Source organism: Aythya marila, assembly GCF_965140915.1.
Source record: "Aythya marila genome assembly, chromosome: 8".
Classification (NCBI taxonomy): Eukaryota; Metazoa; Chordata; class Aves; order Anseriformes; family Anatidae; genus Aythya; species Aythya marila.
Window position 1 is genome coordinate 29,111,118 of NC_139049.1, and position 22,061 is coordinate 29,133,178.

The 22,061-nt window shown below is 37.5% G+C and overlaps 1 protein-coding gene across 3 annotated transcripts in view; it reads left to right on the forward strand.

Annotated features, from left to right (window-relative positions):
* The window catches only part of HOOK1 (hook microtubule tethering protein 1), a 38,715-nt gene extending 18,718 nt beyond the window's left edge, over positions 1–19,997 (forward strand). For all 3 annotated transcript variants that reach the window (XM_082766104.1, XM_082766105.1, XM_082766103.1), the window contains exons 5-22: positions 406–538; positions 1,436–1,503; positions 2,745–2,807; positions 3,849–3,932; positions 6,757–6,923; positions 7,490–7,630; positions 8,406–8,607; positions 9,362–9,472; positions 9,671–9,758; positions 9,843–9,903; positions 10,516–10,656; positions 11,310–11,397; positions 12,023–12,057; positions 12,673–12,755; positions 13,127–13,227; positions 13,563–13,664; positions 15,182–15,250; positions 16,323–19,997. In XM_082766104.1, coding sequence (XP_082622230.1) covers positions 406–538; positions 1,436–1,503; positions 2,745–2,807; positions 3,849–3,932; positions 6,757–6,923; positions 7,490–7,630; positions 8,406–8,607; positions 9,362–9,472; positions 9,671–9,758; positions 9,843–9,903; positions 10,516–10,656; positions 11,310–11,397; positions 12,023–12,057; positions 12,673–12,755; positions 13,127–13,227; positions 13,563–13,664; positions 15,182–15,250; positions 16,323–16,481 — 1,896 coding nt within the window. In that variant the 3' untranslated portion in view covers positions 16,482–19,997. The remainder of the gene's footprint in view (positions 1–405; positions 539–1,435; positions 1,504–2,744; positions 2,808–3,848; positions 3,933–6,756; positions 6,924–7,489; positions 7,631–8,405; positions 8,608–9,361; positions 9,473–9,670; positions 9,759–9,842; positions 9,904–10,515; positions 10,657–11,309; positions 11,398–12,022; positions 12,058–12,672; positions 12,756–13,126; positions 13,228–13,562; positions 13,665–15,181; positions 15,251–16,322) is intronic.
* The last annotated feature ends 2,064 nt before the right edge of the window (positions 19,998–22,061 follow it).

Sequence of the window (22,061 nt, forward strand, 5' to 3'; positions counted from 1 at the left end):
TTAGATTTAGACCTATTCAGAGGCAAATAGGTGCAGAGTTTGGTAAAGGTCATTGGCTAGCACTGCACTGAGTTCCCCTTTCCCCAGCACACATAAAGATTTAGGAGAGGAAGTTTAGAACTATCTTTCCTGTCCCCCAGAAGAGATGTTTTGTGACACCTCGGTTTCATGTATGAAGCCCTGTAACAAACAAGAACATTTGTTTAGGTCTTTTTGTATTTCTTGATCTAATACTATATACTCTGTTTGTATCTCTGCATTTAATCTTTAAAATCTTTCCCTTCTATAAGTTTTTTCATAACACATCTCTTAACGGCCTCTTCATTCTTCAGATTTCCTACATGGTAACACATTTTCATGTTGTGAGAAAGCAAAAGCCTTCTTACTCTTTTCATCTTTTTTCAGTTTTTGGGTCAACAGATTTCAGAAGAACTTATCCCTGACTTAAATAAGATATCTGAGAATTCGGATCCCACTGAACTGGGAAGACTTATGCAGCTTATTCTAGGCTGTGCAGTCAACTGTGAAAGGAAACAAGGTATGGGCTACCTTATTCTGATGAACAGCAGACTGCTTCAGGGTGTAGTGATTCTTAAGGTGGAAGAGGTATAGAATTATTTTCTTTATTATGTATCAGAACATCTCAATTGTTCATGTGCTGCATTTGCATACTTAATCTGAAACAGGATTTCACTTCATTTTCCCATATTTTTTCTGCTTCTGTGCATAAAACTCAAATTATATTCAAGATGGGGTGAAGATAGTATGAAATATGTGTGTGAGGGGTTATTCCTACTTGGTGAAACAAGTACCAAGACCTAAAACTTACCATGCAAATGCCAATTAAGCAAATCAAATTAAAAACTGATATTAGAAACTGCCTTTTGACTATCTTTAGTCTTTTATCTATCTGTAGAGATAATAATCTCTCACAGGAGCTAATGCTTAATGCTCTGATGGCTAAGAAATCCTGGCATGCTTTTGTTGGTAGAACAGTTGCAATTCCTAAGTAGTCTGGAATAATTTCATCAACGAATGCTTAGGAAGTATGCTAAGTTGGGTTGCATTGGGAACGAAGATACTAGAAATAACTATCTTTCATTATACCTCATTAACTCAATTGCAAGGGTTTTGATCCTTTGCAATAATTTATGTTTATACGTATATATAGGTATGTTATTAGAAAAAGAACCGTGGAAGAAAGATATCTTAATCTGCTTTCTCTATTGTACATAGTATAAATTTGTTCACTTAAGAATTTATAATGTATCTACTATTTTATTGGATAATAATGATGTTGATTTAATAATAGCACTGTAAAAAGAACAGCATTTTAGAGAATAACTTCTTGATCTTTATTAAAAAAAAAAAAGCTGTCATGTTACTCAAGCCATTATGATGTCTGTATCATGAGTCACAACTTTTTTTTTCGTAGAACACATACAGAATATCATGACCCTTGAAGAGTCTGTTCAGCATGTTGTCATGACAGCCATACAAGAGGTAAGTAATAATTCGTAGCCTAATGTCAGCTGAGAAGTTCGTATATCCAATTGTTGATCTTTGTGCATTCTTTAATCCAAATAAATGTCTGTGAAGAGCCTAAGTACTTGACTAAGTTGTCTGGGAGGATTAGAACCAAGAGACCTCAGACTCCAGCTAAAGGGTTTTGATTTTAGTCTCCTATGCCCAAATGTTCAACTTGTGGAGATGATAAATGCTTAATATTTCCTGTTTCACGCAAGATGTCTATCTCATAGCAGCTGGTGTTTATACTGAAGTCAGGTTCTGAAATTTCTGTCCCAGTGTTATGGTCTTGGACCCAAGGCTATGCTGATGGCAACAGTTTGTGAGGCTGCATAGTTCTGATAGGTCATTCCAGCATCTGATTTATGAACTCCCAGCAGAACTTCTTCTGTTTTTGTTATGGTGCCCTCCCCCTGCCATTTTCCTGTGTTTTTAGTTGGATTGTTGCAGTGATCCAGCTTACAGCATATCTCTACAGTCTCTACAGATCTGTGAGCTTCAGGGCTGTGAAGCTCAGGAGAGTGTGGAAGGAGGCAAGAACTACAATACTGATGTTTGAAGAAAATGTAATGTAATTTCACATCCCTCCAGATAGCAGTGGAGTTGGTAGGAGGCTTTAAAACTTAGAGATTTAAACTAGCTATGCAGGTTTTAAAGCTGGTAATGCCCTATTGGTAGAAATAATAGTTTGTTATTTTATGACTAATCAAACTTTCTGAAGAAGTCTTATGAATAACTCTAATTCCTGAGTAAGAAGTAAAGCCCTTTAACTGCTGTCAAACATACAATGTATATCTCTGTACTTGAGATCTGTGAGAGCAGTGTTAATGTTCCCATTTGTGCTTAATGACAATTAGCGTAAGTGACACAAAGAAGCATGATAACTATTAAATTCACTGAGTGAAATCCTGTTCTCTGGTCTGCTCCCTTTTAACTTGACTGGGGGCTAGCAATTAATTCAGCAGGGGATATATTCGTCCATTAACACGTTACTGTTCACACTTGGTTAATTTTTTAATCAAGGAGGAGAAATCTGCCCTGTTATTCTAGATTTTCTTCAAAGCTTTTACAAACAATGAGTTTTTTATTATTATTAATCTATTTTGATGTATTGAGGGAAATGATGGAAAATACAGCTGATATTCAGTAGACAGCAAACTTGCAGAATATTAACCTCTAATTTAACCTTTTTTTTTTCCTGTGGCCTTTTTCTGTAGCTCATGAGCAAGGAAGTGATGGGTCCATCTGCAAGTGATACATCAACTGAAATGGAACAGCAGGTAACTGCCTAATATTTGTAGCTGTTACAGCTTAAGATTGAACACTAGTCAGTATCTTTCCATCTCCCAAATGAAGAGGACAGCTCTTCCTCTCCAATTTTAAAACCAATCAGCCAAAACCACCACCAACAACACGAAAAACATTCAACAATAAATTTCATTGTTGTCTCCTCTCTGCACAAACTGCTTGGTGTGTTCCAGTTAGTGTTGACAGTATTAAACCACAGTGGTTCACAAAGGGCAGAGCAACATGCTGGTGTAGGCTGAGATGATACAATAAGGTATCATTTTCAGTGCTAATTCTAAGAAGTGGGTAGCAAGGTTTGTTCTAATACAGCTTCTCTACAACATATGAAGTGAAAGCTAGGTAATCTTCCTTGATGGGGTAGAACATGCCAATGTGAACCTACATAGCCAGAAGAGTTAAGTGGACATCAAGACTCAGTTGTATCAGGCTAAATGCTTCTCTATTTTTAAGAGGTCATGAAAATTTTTATTAATGTGAATGTATAATGAAGTTGTAAAAGTGTCTGTTCATAAAGGAACATCTGTATTTCTCTTAGGAAAGGAGTAACTTTTGATTGACCAGTGTAAGCCTGAATTTGGAAAGATCTTGCTGTGTTGACAGTGAATTTAATTTTGAGAGGAAGGAAGCCAGGGAACCAGGTTTTAGACTTCATCCATGTACATGAGTCTTACAGTTTCTGTTACTGAGCATATGCGAACCAATGAGCAGGAGGCATTTAACAGGCAGGGACTTGGAAATTGCGACAATACAGTTCTTGCTGGGTGTGTTCTTTGTTTTGCTGCTAGCATAAGTTGTTGTATTGAACCTGAATGTTACTCTGAGTTTCAATAATTCATTTATTACAAGTGGTATAGATTTAAAATGTGGCTGAAATGAACAGAGATTCTGATCCAACAGTATATGGGGGTTTCTAAGTCTATGTGCATGCCTAACAACCTTCTTTAAACAATTTATATAAGCAATTGAGACACCGTGGAAGCCAGAATTAATTCACTGTCTTTGTTCTTTAAAAGCTTAAAAAAGCTTTGGAGGATCTTCAAGAAGCACTAGCAGAAAAAGAAGAGTTGGCACAAAGATGTCAAGAGCTAGATTTGCAGGTAAGAAACAGCAAGCAGCTTATTTAATATGTAGTGGTTGTGATTTAAGATTTAGAAAGTTGTCTGTTTCTGGAAAGAGCAGCCATTCTCTTCTCCAGAATACAATTACTGGAAATAGTGTCCTGATGAAAGTGTAAGCTGAAGCAACCTTTGCATTAAGAGTTGACAAAGGACCTCATCTTCTACCTTTGTTTACTCCTAGTAGCAAATAGCCATGAAAACAAAGTTACCATGGATTTAACAATTGCCAATTCCATTTTTAGTCACTGCTGCCTTTAGTCCTTTAAACTGTATCCAAAAAAAGCAGTTCATATAACAATCAGTCATTAGATTTAATCATAGGAAAATTATGCTGTTTCCAACAGCTGTTGATGAAAGATTCAGATTTATCTAAAAATTTAAAAACTCTTTATTGTATGCAATTTTAATGTGGAGCATATTTGGCAAAATAGGATCAATTCGTTTTCATTATTTCTTGCTTAACCACACTGATAATAGGTTTACTTTTGCTTTTAATGGATACAGGAGTTAATCCAGTCTCTTTAGAGGAAGGAGAGAGGATTTCATAACAATAAGAAGGAACTTTAATTTTAACTTTAAGTTAACTGACTTTTTAAAAAGAAATAAATAATTGAAAAAAAAAAAACCAACAAACACATTTGTTAGCCCTAAGTTTTATTCCTATGTTATGACCCTATACTCTGGGAATAAAAAGAGGTTAGTGTGGTAAGGCAGTTCATTCAGATTTGATTCTGTATGAAGTGAACATTTGCATGATATCTTATAGGAGCCAGAGTACTATACTGGCTGTATGAACCTATGTAAAATAAATTAAATAAATCCAGAGGCCAGTTTTAAATTTCTTGCAGATAGTGTAGTAACAACTGAAATAGTAGAATATGTTTAGAAAAGGAGCTCTCCTTGCTAATTGCAGATGCAAAGGAAGATCTTTCTAGAATTAAACTAGTATTTTACTTCTGTTTTTCTTGAAATAATAGTACATGTTCTTGGTGAAAGCAAAGGTGTAAAAGTATTTGTGAGGAGAACCCTGCAGAAGAAAACCCATTCTTTCAAATGTGCAAGAGGATTGCTCTGACAGCTGAGCTTGCAGATTACAGTTGTTAAACTTTTCAAAGTGTTGTGTTCACTATTCAAATGTTCTTACTTCTAGAAGTTTTGGTAATAATTTACCTGTCCTTTCTGCTTCCATTAGGAGACTTAGTATGTCTCAGTGGAGATATCTTGAGGTTTCTCCTATACCCCCCACAAGTTTTTCCTTCAGAAATTTCTCTATTCAAAAACAATGGGTTAAACAAACCCAGGTGCTCATAACAGTGTGGCCCAGGTGAAGGCATTAAAGATGTTGGGGGAAAGGTACTGCTGATTATAAACAGATGAGTTAATGGCAATGTAGTTCTTTAATAAGATGATGTGTTTTTTAAATACACTTTCATAATTTGTGTTGACTTTGAGGTCCAGTGATTTATACTACTTTTGTTATGCTGAAATAATAGAAGAGAGAACTATCAGAAAGGAACTGAGGAAAAAATGGAAAACTTGCTCTGAATTGTGTGAAAGCGTTGTTTTTAGGAGGTGTTGGGCAGGTGTTCTTTTAAAATTATTCAAAAAATGTGAATTCTCTGCATGTTTAAGGAGTGGCTGAGCCTTGAACAGTAAGAAGGATGTTGAGTAAGGCTCAGATATGTTCTTTACCCACAGGTATTTGTGCATGCATGTATACAGTAAGCTGATATCCAGTATTTAAAAAGGAGAGCCAGCATCTAATGAAGTGGTATAGGAATTACAGTTTTGTTTCTTAGATCTGTTTGATAGAGTTTTAAATTATGATCACAAACAAGCTGTTTCTTAATGTTGCATTGTTTAGGCTATATCTGATGTTTTATCTAGTAATGTCATCACGATATATATATTTTTAACTTACTTATTGAAGCCATAATATTGATTGACACTTCTCATTTAAACTAATTCTTAATAAATTCACTTGTAAGGTCTCAGTCTTCCTTGATATTTTCCAAGAATATAAGAAAGGTAGGTTTTCTTTATGATTCAGGAAAGCATAACCCAAAAAGCGTATTGTCCCTGTTTAAATGCCAGTTAACTAACACGTGCTACACGCTCTTATGTTTGACAGGATGTTAAAATTAACACAACAGCTTTCACTAGAAAAACTTTAAAGATTCTAGCCTCTTAATCCTTCCCCATTTTATGGCTGTTAATATACTGACTGTTTCAGTACAGTGTTGTATTCTCATTTGCTTAGCTGTGAGCACTCAGTATCAAACCTGTTTGATTGTTGCCAAAAATGCATGCTCTATATGAAGCTGTCCAGGTTTTTTCTTTTGCGTGTGTGCTTACCAGCTTATGGCGCTTGAAACTGCTTCTTGCGCAACCATCCACTGCTGAGCGCACGGCAGTACTGTGTTAGTGTGCTAGCCAGTGCCATCCTGCTTTTTATTGTTAAGTACAAGCAAGATGGAGAGTAACCTTGACACCAGTACTTTTTTTTTTTTGTATGGCATCCATGGTATCCTTTTTAATAAAAGTACTAGTTTCTCTCCATATCCCATTGTAAGCCTTTACCATGGTTTCAGTTACAAAAATTTATCTTTTTAAGAGGGACTTCTCCTTTAGTGCTTCATAACTTACATACACTAAAGCATCTGTATGCTGTGTAAATTACATTCTAAAGTTTCTAAACCCTCAACCTTTTTCATAAACTAATTTGGTGATATACTGCTGTCTTGCTTTAGTTCTTTCTGGTTGGACAGGTCTTACAGTGGTGATGCTGTTTTATCTATGCTAGGTGGCTGCCCTTCAGGATGAAAAAAACAGCTTGATGTCAGAAAATGAGATTATGAATGACAGACTAGAGCAATTAGATGACTCTATTGATGATCCAAATACTGTGGTAGCAAAAAAGTATTTTCATGCACAGTTGCAACTAGAACAACTTCAAGAAGAAAACTTCAGGTATGAAACCATTTTATTTTTTTTTCAAAGAACCCTTGCTTGTCATGTCAGATACATCACAAGATTTTCTGATACCCCTTAAGGATTTCCCATCTTAATTTCCTTTGCTATAAAAACTTTCTACTACTGTATTAACATAACCTATTTTAAAGATGGCCTTTACCCTGAAGGAAAAAAAAGCTGTTATTTTGTAATCACAGTATTGTGGCCCTTTGACACTTTTTTAAAAGGTGATGGAAAGCAGAAATAAGCACCAACGTGATTTGTGTTTAAAAAAGTCTCCTTAATGCACTGATTTCTTTCACATATTAGTCTTTCTTCTTGTAATTCCTATGAAAAAAAAAATCATGTGATTCCTTGAAATATCACATCATACATTTGCAGTACAGAATCCATTGTGATTTAACAAGTAGACAGTCAAAAGTTTACAGTACCCTTTTTTGACAACTTAAATCAATAGGTTTCCCTTTTCTTACTTTAATAGTTCTAGCACTAAATGGGTCATCATGAGCAAAATATGTAATGAATATGGATTCTTAATAGACTTCCTGTTTTTGATCTGGTAGGCTTGAAGCTGCAAAAGATGATTATCGTGTCCATTGTGAAGATCTAGAAAAACAACTGATTGAACTGCAACACAGAAACAATGAACTGACTTCTTTGGCAGAAGAATCTAGGGCACTGAAAGACGAAAATGATATTCTTAGGTATATAATATACACAGCTTTCTTTTTTCTTTCTTTCTTTTTTTTTTTTTTTTCTCCACATTGGCAGGATTTAATGACTAAACCTAAGGGTTTGTATTTCAAAATAATTCTTTACAGCTATTACTTCTGTGGATGGGTCTTACCCAAACAAGGTCTAAAATAAATGTTCGAAAAAGGCCCCTTGACAAAGCGGGGATGAAATGCAAGCTTTTACACACAACCTCTTCTTAGTATAAGAATTCTTCTGCAACGCAGGGTAAAATAAGTACAGATATTGTTCTTCACGTGCAATGGAAAGTTTAAGTTCTGGATGAATTAGGAAATTTTTGTATGAGTGTGAATGTGCATTTTATTAAGGGGGACATTTTTACTAAGGAAAACGTTTTATGCTGTCAAGAGGCTGACTTTTCTGATGTAGAAAAGTGTATGTGCAGCTAGAACTTTGACGTAACTTTTGGTATCATGTGGATGGCCAATACGCACAAGTCCGTAAATGTTGGGGGAACTCTTAGTATTTCCCTACCCTCTGTGTCCAGGCCCGTGTTGCCACAAATGCAAGTACCAGCTGCCTCTAGAGAGGGTCCATCCAGTGACTGGATGCACACGTTACATGAACTGTTTCAAAGGGTCAGCAAAATAAAGCAGTAAGATTTAATTCTGCTTTTAAGCATGTTGCATCTGCCTTTGAAAACTGCTTGAACTTGCATGAAAGAAGAATCTGACTCTAGTCTCTCTAGAAGAAACATACTTTGCTAATTCCTGCTTATTCTTTAAGGGCTACTGCAGACAAAGCAAGTAAGCTGGAATCAACTATTGAGGTATATCGTAAAAAGCTACAGGATCTGAATGACTTCCGCAGACAAGTCAAATCTCTGCAGGAAACCAACATGATGTATATGCACAATACAGTCAGTCTGGAAGATGAACTAAAGAAAGCCAATGCAGCCCGTGCCCAGTTAGAAACCTACAAAAGACAGGTAGGACTGCAACTATACTTAAGATGTTACTTTTTTTCTTTTGATATTCTTACTTGAATGCAAATATTTTTATTATTTTTAATTGGAAAAAAAATCAACAAAAAATGAATGGCCTAATCTAACAGGCTGTGGATTTAAATCATTCAAAAAAAATGTAGTTGCTTTTTAATTGATGACGATGTCATCAACAAAAATTAATTTAATGGGCCGTGGACTTAACCTGTATTGCCCCCTTAGACCTTTCTCTCTCTGAAAACTCCCTCATATTCTGCAGTTTGCTTTAATAAACTGGGAAAGAGAGTCAAGCTAGCAGTTTTAACTGTAGCTTCCCTCTCAGTCAACTGTTTGATTTGGAGGTTTTACTTACTTCAACCAAGGTAACTTGTGTTCCTGGGGAGAAGTTGTTCAGCTATTACTGAGATGACATGCATGTAATATTAACTTTCTTCAGGGAAATTTACTTTAAACCGTGAAAGTTGCATTTATTTCAACAATAGAACATTTAACTCCTGCAATAATGAAAGGAGCTGCCTGAACTTGTTAAATCATTCAAAAAGCTCATTACCTCTTAATTAATAACAACAACAGCAACAACAACAACAACAAAAAAAAACAAACACACCAAAACATGCAAAAGCTTGGAGGATCAGCTGTTTATTTTTGCTAAACTGGGTATGAATGAAGGTTCTAACATAATTCTTAAAGACAGAATGTTGAAACCTTCATGTGCTGAATGTCTTCTCTTAATAAAAAGGTCCAGGAACTTCATAACAAGCTGTCTGAAGAATCAAAAAGAGCTGATAAGCTAGCATTTGAGATGAAACGACTTGAAGAAAAACATGAAGCTTTAATCAAAGAAAAAGAAGTAAGTGTCTTGAATGAGAGCTTATATGAACATCTAATGAAAATCAGTGCTGTAAGTTTCATATTTTTTGTTTTATGGATATAGATATATATATACATAGAATACATATATACATAGAATACATAGTACTAGTCCTTATTAGTGTTATTTGGTCCTAAAATGTTGCAGTGTGACTTACTTTCATCTCTGTTTTCTTAGAGACTGATAGTGCAGTGTGATGCATTAAAAGAGACTAATGAAGAGCTCCGGTATTCACAGATGCAGCAGGATCATCTGACTCAAGCAGGTATTGCTTTATATTCAGAGGCTTTTCTTTGTATGTTAATTATTTCTGTATGTTTGTTCAAACGAACTTCTCATGCAATTTCAGGTGCATCTCGTGTTAGAAGCCACGATAATCTTGCTGCTGAAATTCTGCCGGTAGAATATAGGTAAGACACACAAACATTGCGCCAGTTTTGGGATTTTTATGCGTGCGGTGTAATATTAACCATCTCCATGTGAGTTCAGTATTTTCAGCAACAACTTTGTCTCCCACTTAGATTTCTCTCCATGATGCTTCTCTAGACTCCCATGTAGCTTTTAATAATTATTTCCCAAAAACATAACTGATTTGCATTCTTTTTTTTTTTTTTTTTTTTAAGTCAGTTTCCTTTATGTAGAGGTTGGCTTGAAAATATCCATTTAAGGATTGAAACAATTCTCATCTTTTGGCTTGCAGACAAAACAAACAAACAGTACACACAGCAAGTAAGACAGAATAGCAAAGGCTAGCTAATGTTACTGTGAAAGTCTGGCAGAGTAAAACATAAAGGCTCAATAAAATTTGAATTTGGAATTATATAATCTAAACCTTTCTCATTTCTCTTCAAAACCTGGTGTATTGTTTGAGAATTTTAAGTTACACTTAATCAAAAATTGAGTTATTCTCCTGAGTGTATTCCTGAGGGGAACTTATTTTGCTCAGTTTAGACAGAACAGGAATATTACCTCTGATTATTTCCTAATCAGCAATGACCTTTTTGTTCTTCTTTTTGTTTCAGAGAAATGTTTATTCGGCTGCAGCATGAAAATAAGATGCTTCTGTTACAACAGGAAGGATCAGAAAATGAACGTATTATGGAGCTCCAGAATCAGCTGGAGCAAAAGCGTCGGACAGTAAATGAACTAGAAACTGAGAAAAGGTAATGGGTGAAACAGCATCCTAAATGCAGAAAAATGTTGTTTCTGGCCCTTCAGAGTGGTCTTCTGGCTTCCATCTGTAGCGTGGTACTGTGCAGGAAGCCAGTTACCCTTTTTCTTTTCGACAACGTGAAAAAAACAGGAAAGGGTAATGAGGCAAAGAAGAAGGAAAGCTTAAATGTGTTGTAAAACTTGGCAGTTCTGTGTCTAGCATGCTATGAAGGAACTTGTTGTTTATAGGATGCTCTTAGCTCTGATTTTTGGGAGACCAAGAATGGATATAAACTCTATTTCTAGAAATGCAAACAAATGATGTTATAATGCAGGGATATGGTCTGAATTTCTCTATCACTTAATGAATGCTGAAAGCAGTTTACTAGGATGTGAGTATTTAGGACCAATTAAGCTTACTTAAACCTTAAAATGATTCTGGGTATGTCATTATAAAATGTTTAATAAAGCTGCCAAATGTTTGTTTCAGCAGAAGTTGAAGTCAGACTAAAAGAATTTGAAATCAGTTTCTTTGTGGCTTAAGTGCTGCTGGGTAAACCCTCTGCAAAATTATCATCTAAGCATGGAGAAGAAAAGTCTTACTGTGCCATGATCTATTTAAGATAGGTATTAACTGGCTTTTCTTGGCTTTTCTACCTAAAAGGCTAAACGAGGAGCATATTGGAGAGTTAAAACAGCAGATTGAAGATCTGCAGAAGACTTTGCAGGAGCAGGGATCCAAGACAGAAGGAGTAAGTAAATGCTCAGGCTTCTTGACCTTGAATATGTTACACCAGTTTTGTTTAAAATCCTTCAGTATAGCATCACGTCTTGTTTAGATGTGCCTCTTTTTTGTGGGTGCGTTTAGTTCTGATATGTACTAAGAAGGCAAGATTCTGGATAGGTACTTTTTTCTTTTTCTTCTTTTTTTTTTTTTTCATTGGTGTAAAATATCTTTATGTTGTAGCAAGAGTAAGCAAACTTGGAAACTGCTTTATTACATTGTATCAAAAAAAAATACACCACCCATTTGTTTTCACTGGAAAAGAATCATATTTTGTGTGATTCCATTTTTTTCCCCTTCTTTAAGAAACTAACTCTTCTATGTTTTACTTCTTTAAATCTCTAACTGTAGGATTAAGTGATGCTATAATGAGAAGGATAGCTTTAAAGAATGAAGATGCTGGGGTTACTTTTTGCACCAGACAGATACCATGAATGCAGTTATAGACATGCATAAAAAATGCAGTTTTTGAAGCTATGTTTGGCTTAGCTAATTTAGGTGTGCTAAATATTCTAGGCTCATCTGTAAGAACACTTTTAACATTGTGCGGTGTGAAGTATTGAAATTAACTGAATTTTAACTTTCTTTCGTAGTCTAGCAACCTGAAGCAGAAATTGGCAGCGCATATGTAAGTATGACACATGCATCCTCAATAACTTAATTATGCCAAATAATTTGACTCTTTTAGCACATAAACTGCCTAAATCTTCATACCGATGTCTTGTTTTTTCCAAGTCACTGTCTTGAGAACCCATGCATGTAGTGAGTTAAGTATTAGCATTCAGGTTTTGTCTATTCCAGTCATGATAATGTTGTTACAGAAATATTCACTTAACTATCTCTTCTTTGCCAATGGCAGTTTACCATTTTGATTCAATAACAGACTGTTAAAACCATCACTCTTGTTGTACTCAAAATGCATTTAATTCCTCTGAAATACGTCTATCCTTCCATCAGATTGTAGATCATGCTAAAGAGATGCTAGAAGGGTTTTTTGGTGTTTTTTTTTTTTCTTCCCCACTTTCTTGCTTCTAGCTTTAGGTAATCAAGGTTCAATTTGAAAGTCACAACTTCTGTTGTTCTTCAAAAATGCATACTAATATTCCTATTTAAACTCAAACAAATCACCGGAGTTTAAAGTTGTTGCTTACACATTTCCTATGATCAAGTTTCAACTGTCATCTCTTAACTGTGCGTGGTATTAGTTGCAAGCTTAATCCTTAGTACAGTCTTTCGTTTGTAGGGAAAAATTGAGTGAAGTTCATGATGAGTTACAGAAGAAGGAGGCTGCTCTTGCAGAACTGCAGCCTGATGTCAGTCAGAACCGTAAGTAGTTTTTTTCCCTTCCCCCCTGTTATGTTTCTTCTGAAATGATTAATTTATCCACTTGGCTATGGGATACTTGTCGGTATAAGGCTTTTTGCTAGAGTGTAGCTTTAAAACCTGAAACTGGGGGGAAAAAATAAGTGCATAAGGAGGCCTCGTGAGGGTATTGTTTTGTTGAACGATGCCTTGCAAAATGGGAATTTGGGGTCAGATCTAAGATCTTATGGTACAGCTGAAACAAAAATAAGAACTTTGAGGGGAAATTATGTAGTAACTGAAGTTTGTTTCTTTTTTTTGGGGGGAGAGGGAATGTTTTAAGTACCATGTCTATTTTTGTTTTGTATGTCATTGTTAATGATCTCTGTAAACAGCCCAGAAGATTGGAGAACTGGAAGCAGCCTTGCGAAAAAAAGATGAGGACATGAAAGCAATGGAAGAAAGATATAAAATGTACCTTGAGAAAGCAAGAAATGTGAGTGGCATATTTCTGAACATATACATTCCTACAAATTGTTGAACACATTGACTTGTCCTGTCCCTTTCCCCTCTAAAATTAGTAGCTGCATGTTGCATTTTTTGGTCAAATTGCTCAGTTGCAATCAGTGTAATGTATGAGAGAACACTGTTCAGCCTGAACCATGAGATGCATTAATGATTCTTCAATAACTTTTAATATCTTATTTCATACTGTATGAAAGCCTGGTTTTCATCCTGATTACTTGACTAGTTTGGTCTGCTTTTGTATCTCTCCTGTGAGCAAATGAGGTGCAAAGCTGACATGTAATGTATTGGTTTTGCCTTGTACAGGTGATAAAAACCTTAGACCCCAAGCTAAATCCAGCATCAGCAGAAATTATGTCACTCAGAAAACAGATAACAGAAAGAGACAAAAAGATTGAAGCATTGGAGGTAAACATTTACGCATATTTAATAATAACTTCTTACATGTTCTGCTGTCTCAGATATCAGACAATCAAATTACTGTTTCTTCATGGTGCAGTGCCCTTCAGTGCTGCATTCAGTTAGGAACTGTGCAGACCATCCAACCTAGGGATTTTTAGCTTAGCTAAATTAACATTTTATCATAGCATGAATCTGTCTGGGCGCTTTAAGTTTTTTTTTTATAGTCTTTCTGTGTACACCCGAAACACTAATTTGGGTACTTTTTAAACTCTGAAAAGCTCTAAGTGAAACTGCACTAGCCTAATGGCTTTGCTTCAATACAGTAACTTGTACGGAAGTGCGGAGTCTGACCTCTTTCAGTAGTAATGTAACTTAGTTTGTGTGATTGACTAAGTATTAGGGCAATGACTTGTTTAATAGACCCATTGTTACTGACTTCGTATATTGGAGTGCTTGAAACCAGAAGAGTGTAACCCGTTAATGCAGGAAAATTTGCTTGCCTGTGCTTCGCTGAAAGGAATGTTGGCAGTAGTCCAAGGATGAAGGAAAACTGGGAAATGCTGCATTCAGTTTGATAGCAGCCCCGATGGGATTGGTTAGAATAGTTATTTCAGCAGGTATGACACTAAACTGGGAGGAGCTGTTGACTCCCTGGAGAGCAGAGAGGCCTTGCAGAGATACCTTGACATACTAGAGGGCTGGGCAATCACCAACTACATGAAACTTAACAAGAGAAACTCTGGATTCTGCACCTGGGACAGGCAGCCCTGGCTGTATGTATGGACCAGGGCACAAGAGGCTGCAGAGCAGCCCTGTGGAAAAGGGTCTGGGGATTTTGTTCAGCGACTTGCACATGAGCCAGCAGTGTGCCCTGGCAGCCAAAAGGGCGAATTGCACCCGGGGATGCATCAAGCATGGCACTGCTGGCTGGGCGAGGGGACTGTGCTGCTGTGTTCTCTGCTGCTGTGGCCTCACCTCAACTGCTGTGTGCAGTTTGGGGTGCTACAGTATAAGGAGGATATTAAAAGACTGTGTCATGTCCAAAGGGGCGGCAACAACAATGGTGAGAGATGTGGAGGGCAAGACACATGAGGACACACAGAATAGAAATTCAGTAATACAATAAGAATATTCTGCAGCTAGGGGTACATTCTTGTTTTTGAGTTTTCCTCACTTTAAAGTGAAGAGAGACTGCTAATCTATTTATAGACTTTCTAATACACCCTGTAGTTTTTTCATGTAGTTTTTCCATGTTTTTTCATTTTTCCATGTAGTTTTTTTCTCAGCTTTAAAATAAGTTGCAAAGTTGAAGCAGTTAGGCTTAAATAGAAGTTGCGTTTCTTGAGGTAGCCTGTAATTTCTGTCATTTAAGGAAGTATCTTTATTTACATCTGTAAGCCTTCTAGCTGCTTTGCATGTTTAAGCATTTCTGCTGCGTGTGCTTATTTCACTTCGTGGACTGAAGTAAGTTTATGCAGATTATTTCTGTGTTTTAATTGATATTCTTCTCTGTCTCATTCCAGACAGAAAACAAAATTGCTAAATTACGTGATTATGAGGAAAAGCTAATTGTAACTGCATGGTATAACAAGGTGGGTCAAAAGTTCACTTGGAGGTATCTTATAAATCAGAGAAACACGTTTTGCTAAGTGTGGCAATTAAATCTTACATCTCTGTTTTTCTTTTGAAGTTTGCTATAAACTGGTGCTTAGGACAGAAACCCTGTAATTTATCTACTTGTCTGAAATATCCAGTTTGCAGGTTAGCATGGCCTCGTGCCTAAAAACATTGAACTAGGAAAAGGAGACAACTGAGAGAGTTCCAGTTTAAAATGAGATCACGCTCTTCGACTTGCTTTCTGGCCTGCAGTCAGGATTAGCAAAGTTCAGTGAGTTCCAGCTACAATTTCCAGTATTGTTGAGGTAACTTGGGAAATGCCAGCATCAACATGCTTGACAGCAGCGTAAAGAGAAAATAATATAACAATCAAATATTCCGTAAAATTATGTTGTTTAATCTTTTCTATTTGTCTTTGGTGCTTTGGAACAGGAGACTTAAAATTTGTCATAGGCCATGACTGCCATCGTGATGTACCATTTGCTATCATAAGTTTACGGAATTTATGAATTTATCAAGCTAAATTCTTGAATGTTCAGTAGGCACTTGTTACTGTTGAGGTTCTTAGGCGTGAGACCAAGAGAGACCATAGTTCCAAAGATTTTCATGTTCCTGCTTTAGATGTGCGGTGTCTAGCACAGTGTTTGTGAAGTGAAGCCAGAGCCATCCTACAGCAGTGTTGTTGCAAAGTGTTTTATAACGTTAAATTGCTATGAAAAGGACTAGAGAAAGTTTGTTTTCGTTTGAATCAAAGCACAGAGTTTCATACAGACCGGGGAGGGAAATCAAACAATGAAAGTAAAATTAAATGTCATGCTTAATAAGGGAACAAGTTCACAGTGAACTAAAATTAACATTCTGTAATGAATGAATCTTATTTACTTCTGCATTGGTTTATACCTTGCATGGCACCACAAGGCTATATTAGAAATAAAATAAAAAGCAATTATTTGTGCATAATAAATAAACATTAGCTTTGTGTGTGAAAGATGACCCATTTTTCTTCTGTTTTGCTGTAGTGTTAAGTATTATCTAATTCATTTACAGAGCATAACCCTCCAGAAACTAGGTATGGAAGCTAGACTTGTTGGCAGTAGTGGAGCCTGCAGAGATGGCCCAGGACGCTCCTTCCTAGCTCAACAACGTCACGTCACCAATACCAGAAGGAATCTCACTGTTAAAGTACCAGGTGCAACATCTGATTGAACCACAAGGACCATGAGGGAAACTCACAAGCTTAAGTGTCCTTAAAAGTTTTATAGCTTCCACTTCAACTACTTGATGAAAGAGGAGGTTATGATGGAGGGCAAATGTGAATTCAACATCAGAACCTATAAAGAAGTGATTAATTTGATCGGTGGTATCTAGAAGGTAGCACGTAGCTTTCCAAGCAGAAGTAGATTTAATAACTGCAGTATGTATTTACAAGCACAACTTAAGATTTATATTTGCCTTCAGAATATATTGTAAATATAAAATTTGGCACTATATATTTAAAACTATTTAAAGCGTTTGGGCTAGAGAGTTGACTTTTGTAATAGGGAGATGTTATGCAAAAATGTACTTCAGGAAACTGGCAATATTTGACGTTTTTGCTGGGCTCTTCTGAAAATAAATTTAAAAGATCGGTACCAAGTTTTAAAAATGCTTTTTAAATAATATAAAATACAGTTTTAGAAGTAAGAAAATATTTGCATTTATTTAAAAAAAGAAGTCATACTAGTTGACTTGTATAAGAGAAGACAGGCGTTGTCATCTCAAGTCAGAGGCACAATTACTCAGTTTATTTAAATAACAATTAAGTTTGTGCATATATACACTAAGGAAAGCCTGTCTTTAAGATGTTGAATTCACCAAAGCTAAATAAGCTGACTTTTTTCCTGTTTAAGAAAAAAAAAAAAAAATCTATTGTATTAACTCAAGTCTGGGCTATGTTTTAAAAGTCTGGAGTATTGGTACGCTTCATTTATGGGGGGGAGAGTGAGAGGCCAGGGCGCAGGTAGTGGTGTGGGTGGGAAGGAAACCTGTGTATTTCCAGCTATTTATACAACCTCTTGAATAGAAATTAATTTTCTTCATTTTTAAATGTGGTTTCACTGCAGTTATTCTGAACTAATTGTGCTATGCAGGTAAATGAGAGATTGCTTTGCTAATTGTTGGCGGCAAAAATTATTTGTTGGCAGGGAGAAGAGTGCATAAACTGTAGTAGTTCCAGTATCTAGATCTAAGAAGATGAAATTGTGATTAATACCTGAAATTTGGGTGGGGGAAGTTGCTACCTTTCACAAAATTATGTCCCTTTATTTACAAAGTGTCTTATTTTTGTTGCAAGCTGTATTTTTAAGAAGTTTGCTAATTCCATTCTTCTTTGCAAACAGGCTAGAACAAACTCATTATACCTGTGGTTAAACAAAATAAAATTGCAGCACCCCTTAAATGAACGCACTTAACACTACGTAGTTGAGGGTGCTGTACCAGTCCAAAACCTAATGTAAATCTCAACCATATGCATGAGTGAAAGCATATGTCTGTCTGCACCACTAAGGCCATCTTTTGAGAACTGGGTTCAGCTTTGCTTTTGCAGAATTTTCTGCTACTTTGAATATGTTTTGAATTGTGACTTCTGCGTAGTCTTGCAGATCGCATGCCCCTCAGTATGGCTTGCTCTTTGATTTCTTCTTTCCCAAGCATCTTAATCTTTTTCTTGGGCATTGTATGCAATGCTAGAGAAAAGGGAAGTATTCACTTTTAATACTTAGTAAGCGTTGCTTCTTAATTGAGGTGATGGCTTACAGTGTTAGATGTTTAGGCATTCTGTGAAAATTTCTCCTTGCAAAACTTACGTCTACATGAGGCATTTAAAAGCCAGACTCGTGAAAGGTGATGGGAACAGAATATTGCAAACGAGCTGTTGTTGGACAGTTATGTCTGTCAGGTTGTGTTCTTCAGGACTCTGCTTTTTTGGACTACCTCTTGGGTTTTGAAGTCTTTTACTGCTGCAGTGATAGTATTTTTTTTACTATTATTATTATTAAGATACAATTGCATATTTAATCTGTTAGTGGTGTGGGAGCTGGTGGTGAGCAGCAGAACATAAGCATTTTGCTAAGGCTTACTCTCACTTTTCTAAAGCCTAGTACTTCGGTGTGTTCTAGTGAAATGTGAAACTGTCACTGATGGTGTTGAATGGGTCTCAGCTTTTGTTCTTTACAGCATGAAAACTTTCATGGACATCCTTCAAGTATCATTTAGTTAATAGGCTTGATACATTTGTTGTTCTCACAGTGGTAGAGCTGTGTCAGTAGTTTTATCAGGTGCTGAATAGTGAAAACCTTGGAGCAAATGTCTTTGATGTACGCTTCTCAAAACTGCAGACCCTGGGACCAAAAATGACCAAGAACCTCCCTATTGTTTAATTAGAAGCTTGTCTTCTGAGTAGCAATGAAAAAACTTAAATACTGAACTACTGCTGGGGATAAGCCTTTTTCAGGGCAGGGTAGTCCCCAGGATTCTTATTGGGGATGCCAAAAATGAATCAGGTGTTCAGGTATTAGAAAAGATTTTACTTATTTGGGATTTTTTCAAACTGTTAAAACGTAAAAAACATAAGTGGCTAAATGCAATCTTATTTAGCGTTTCTTTGGGATTTTGAGAACCTGTGGAAGAGTGGCTATTTTATAGCTGGTTCAACTTGCATTATGTTCTGTGAATGAGGAACTGATCTGCAGAAATAAATATTTGATAAGCCATACTGTTGTATTCACTTCAGCTCATCTGGGTGTGCAGAAAGGATCGTAATAAATATCCTTTTAATATTAACTTCATTAATGTCAAACACGGCTACTATTGGAGTTGCTGTGTTCTGGCTAAATTTCACGTGGCACAACAGCAGAACGATGTTAATCCAAGTGCTGTTTGCAGTGTGCAGCACTGCTAAGCTCTGGCCATTGCTGGGACAGAGCAAAGAAAGAGGCTGCTTGGTTCAGCAGCAGGATTAATTTGTGTCCTACCCAGATTTCACGGTTAAGAACAGATTCAAGTGATGAGTTGAAATCATGGAATATTGCTGAATTTAATCAGCACTATTAGTAATTTTGGTCGTTTTCTGGTAAAACGGGTAATACAGATCCAAAGAAGCAAAAATAAGTTCAGATTGACATATCGTTTGTTAACTCATAGTTTTCTTTGTATGAGATTAAGAATAACTGCTATGGAAGAGAAGTATTTTGTAGCAATAATACAAATTCGGGGCTAGTAGGTTCTTCTTAAGGTGGATCAGGCAGCAGTTTTGAGAAGACTTCGAGCAGCTGTATTGTAGTGGATTAAGAAACAGATAAAAAAAAAATTTTCACTGAACTCATTTTTTTTTTCCTTCATTAAATATATATGTATATGGGTATTCTATTTTATACAATATAAACTTACTTGGAAATAAGTAATATAAGCAATACCGATGTTTTATTTAAGTAGCCATAGTTTAGGAAATAGAAAATGAAAACAATTGTTTGAGTTTATAATGTCTAGTAAAATGATTTTCTTAAGACTTCCTTGCTTTTTTCCCCTTTCCCCCCACTAGTCAAGCTAGAGTTAAGATTTTCTGTGTATCAGTGTCTACATCGTCAGTTTAAAACAAATGTAAACACTGTGTTGCATAGAACCTGAAAAGTTGCACTAATTTTTAATCTTTTTTGTTTTGTTTCTTTGGAAATAATTCTTTTATATTCACATAAAGATTTTTAAAATTAATGTATTGGTGTCTTTATTCCAAGCAATGCCTTTAATGGTCCCCAGCTGCTGTAAGTATCCGTACTTGTAGGCAACATATGAAGTGATTCTGCCCGTTGTTATAATCACGCTGTCCCAAATGTCCCACTGTGTCATACATGTCTTACACTAGCAAATCTGAGGTGTGCTGCCTTGGCCTTGTCTTTTCAGCTTGTTCCAGCTTACAGTTCTGCTTTTGTATGAAGCTGGGTCCCGCTCCTCAGTTGGCTGGCAGTCATCTGGTGAAGTGGAAAGGCTAAAGGCTGCTACAAATGAGCTGTCAAATGACTTACGTAATTGCTCATAGCTACTGAAATATGCTCAGATCTCTGCATGCTCTCCTCAGCCACACCGAAGAGGACACTGATGACACTGAGGTACCTGCTTCCGCAACCCCTGGCCCATTTTTGTTTGGAGAAAAAAAATGACTGCTCTCTTCAGTCTGTGTTGCAGGTTGTCAGTTTGACAACTTCCCTGTTCCTGAGCCCTAACCTCAACCTAGAAGTGAGACTGAGGCCAGGCAGCCTCTCGGGCCTCTAGCACGAAGATCAGCAGGGAGAAAGTGGCAAGTTTCCTTCAGGGGCCTTGTTGCAGACCTGCTTTTACCACAGAGCTTGATTTTTTTCTCTGAACCACGATCCTTGCCCTGAGCAGCCTGACATGTAAGCAAGCACTTGTATTGCCTGCTATCCATGAGGAGGGGGAGCTGAGGGATCTCCTGATGCAGAAGGGTCTTTGTGCTGCTGGAGATATCCCAGTGAGGGGGAAGCAAATGGCCAGATACAGAAGAATCTCTCTTCTGTGCGCGTATGTGTTATTTCTAAGACAGGACTTAAAAACATTTTCAGAGAACAAAACTGCAGGTGTTTATTTGAGGGAGAAGGGAAGGAAAGAGGTTATCAGCTGCGCAGGAAGCCTGAGCCAAGCTGCAGGATGTTTTCAGCCAGTATCTGTAGCTCAGCTTGAGGGGAGCTGCTGTGGGCACGCACTGGGAGCCACCGCTGCCTTCCTGAGCAGGGGAGGAAGGAGCAGAGCAGGGGATGCTGCATGCAGGGGGGCTGGTTTCCAGGTGCTTGGTTACCCAAAGCAGCATCCCAGTCAGCCCTGGGACCCTGTTTGCTTACACCTTTTCTGGTAGCTCCTTAGGAGACGAGCACTGTAGCTGGAGGCTTGCATTTTGAGGGAGAGATCTGCAGCAGTACAGACCCCGGTGCCGAGAAGGGGTGGGGGTGAGGTCAGCCACCCGTGTGAGATGGTTTAGGGGTGTGGGGGGGGATATGTAAGGAGCTGCTGTGCACAACAGTCACGTGAAACGTGCTCTGTGCTCAGAGCTCTATTTACCAAAGGGAGACCTGGAGGGGAAGGAAGCCTTTGTATATAGCAGCAGCCTGGGAAAGGAAACTGGAAACTGAGCCAAGGAGGAGGGAAAAAAAAAAACAAAAAACAGCCACCTGCAGACTGGTAGTGCTTTGGGAGTAATGTGCACAACAGAAACATCACTGCTCCCACCTCCCTTTTCCAGCTGATTCTAGGCATTGAGCCCACTTCAACCCTTCCTTCCCCTTTTTGCTCTCATAAGGAAGGAAAAGAAAGAACATAAGTTCAGAGGAACTTCCCTGTTTCTGTTGTGAAGGGAAGATGCGGGAGTCTTGCTGGGAGCAGGACAGGAGGGAAGCTGGGGTGGCTGCATGGCCGCTGACACGAGGGTGCGGGGAGAGGAGGGTCAGGGCTGGCTCATTCTTCTAGTAGGAGCCTGGTCAAGCCTGCATCTTAAAAAATAGGTTGGTTGGCTGGTTCCCCCTGTTGTGCTCACATCCCTGCCTTACGGGTCTGTGAACCAGGAGCCTCAAGTGCCAGAAATCGCATCTTAGTCCAACCTCTTGTCTTCCACCTGCCTGTGTCTGCCACAGAAAAGGAGAGGTTGGGGCAGAGCCTCCCTGCCAAGTCCTGTGCTCCAAGGAGCCTTGCCAGAAGTGGCACAGCCCTTCTGAGCCAACGTACGACCGGCGTTAACCCTCAGGC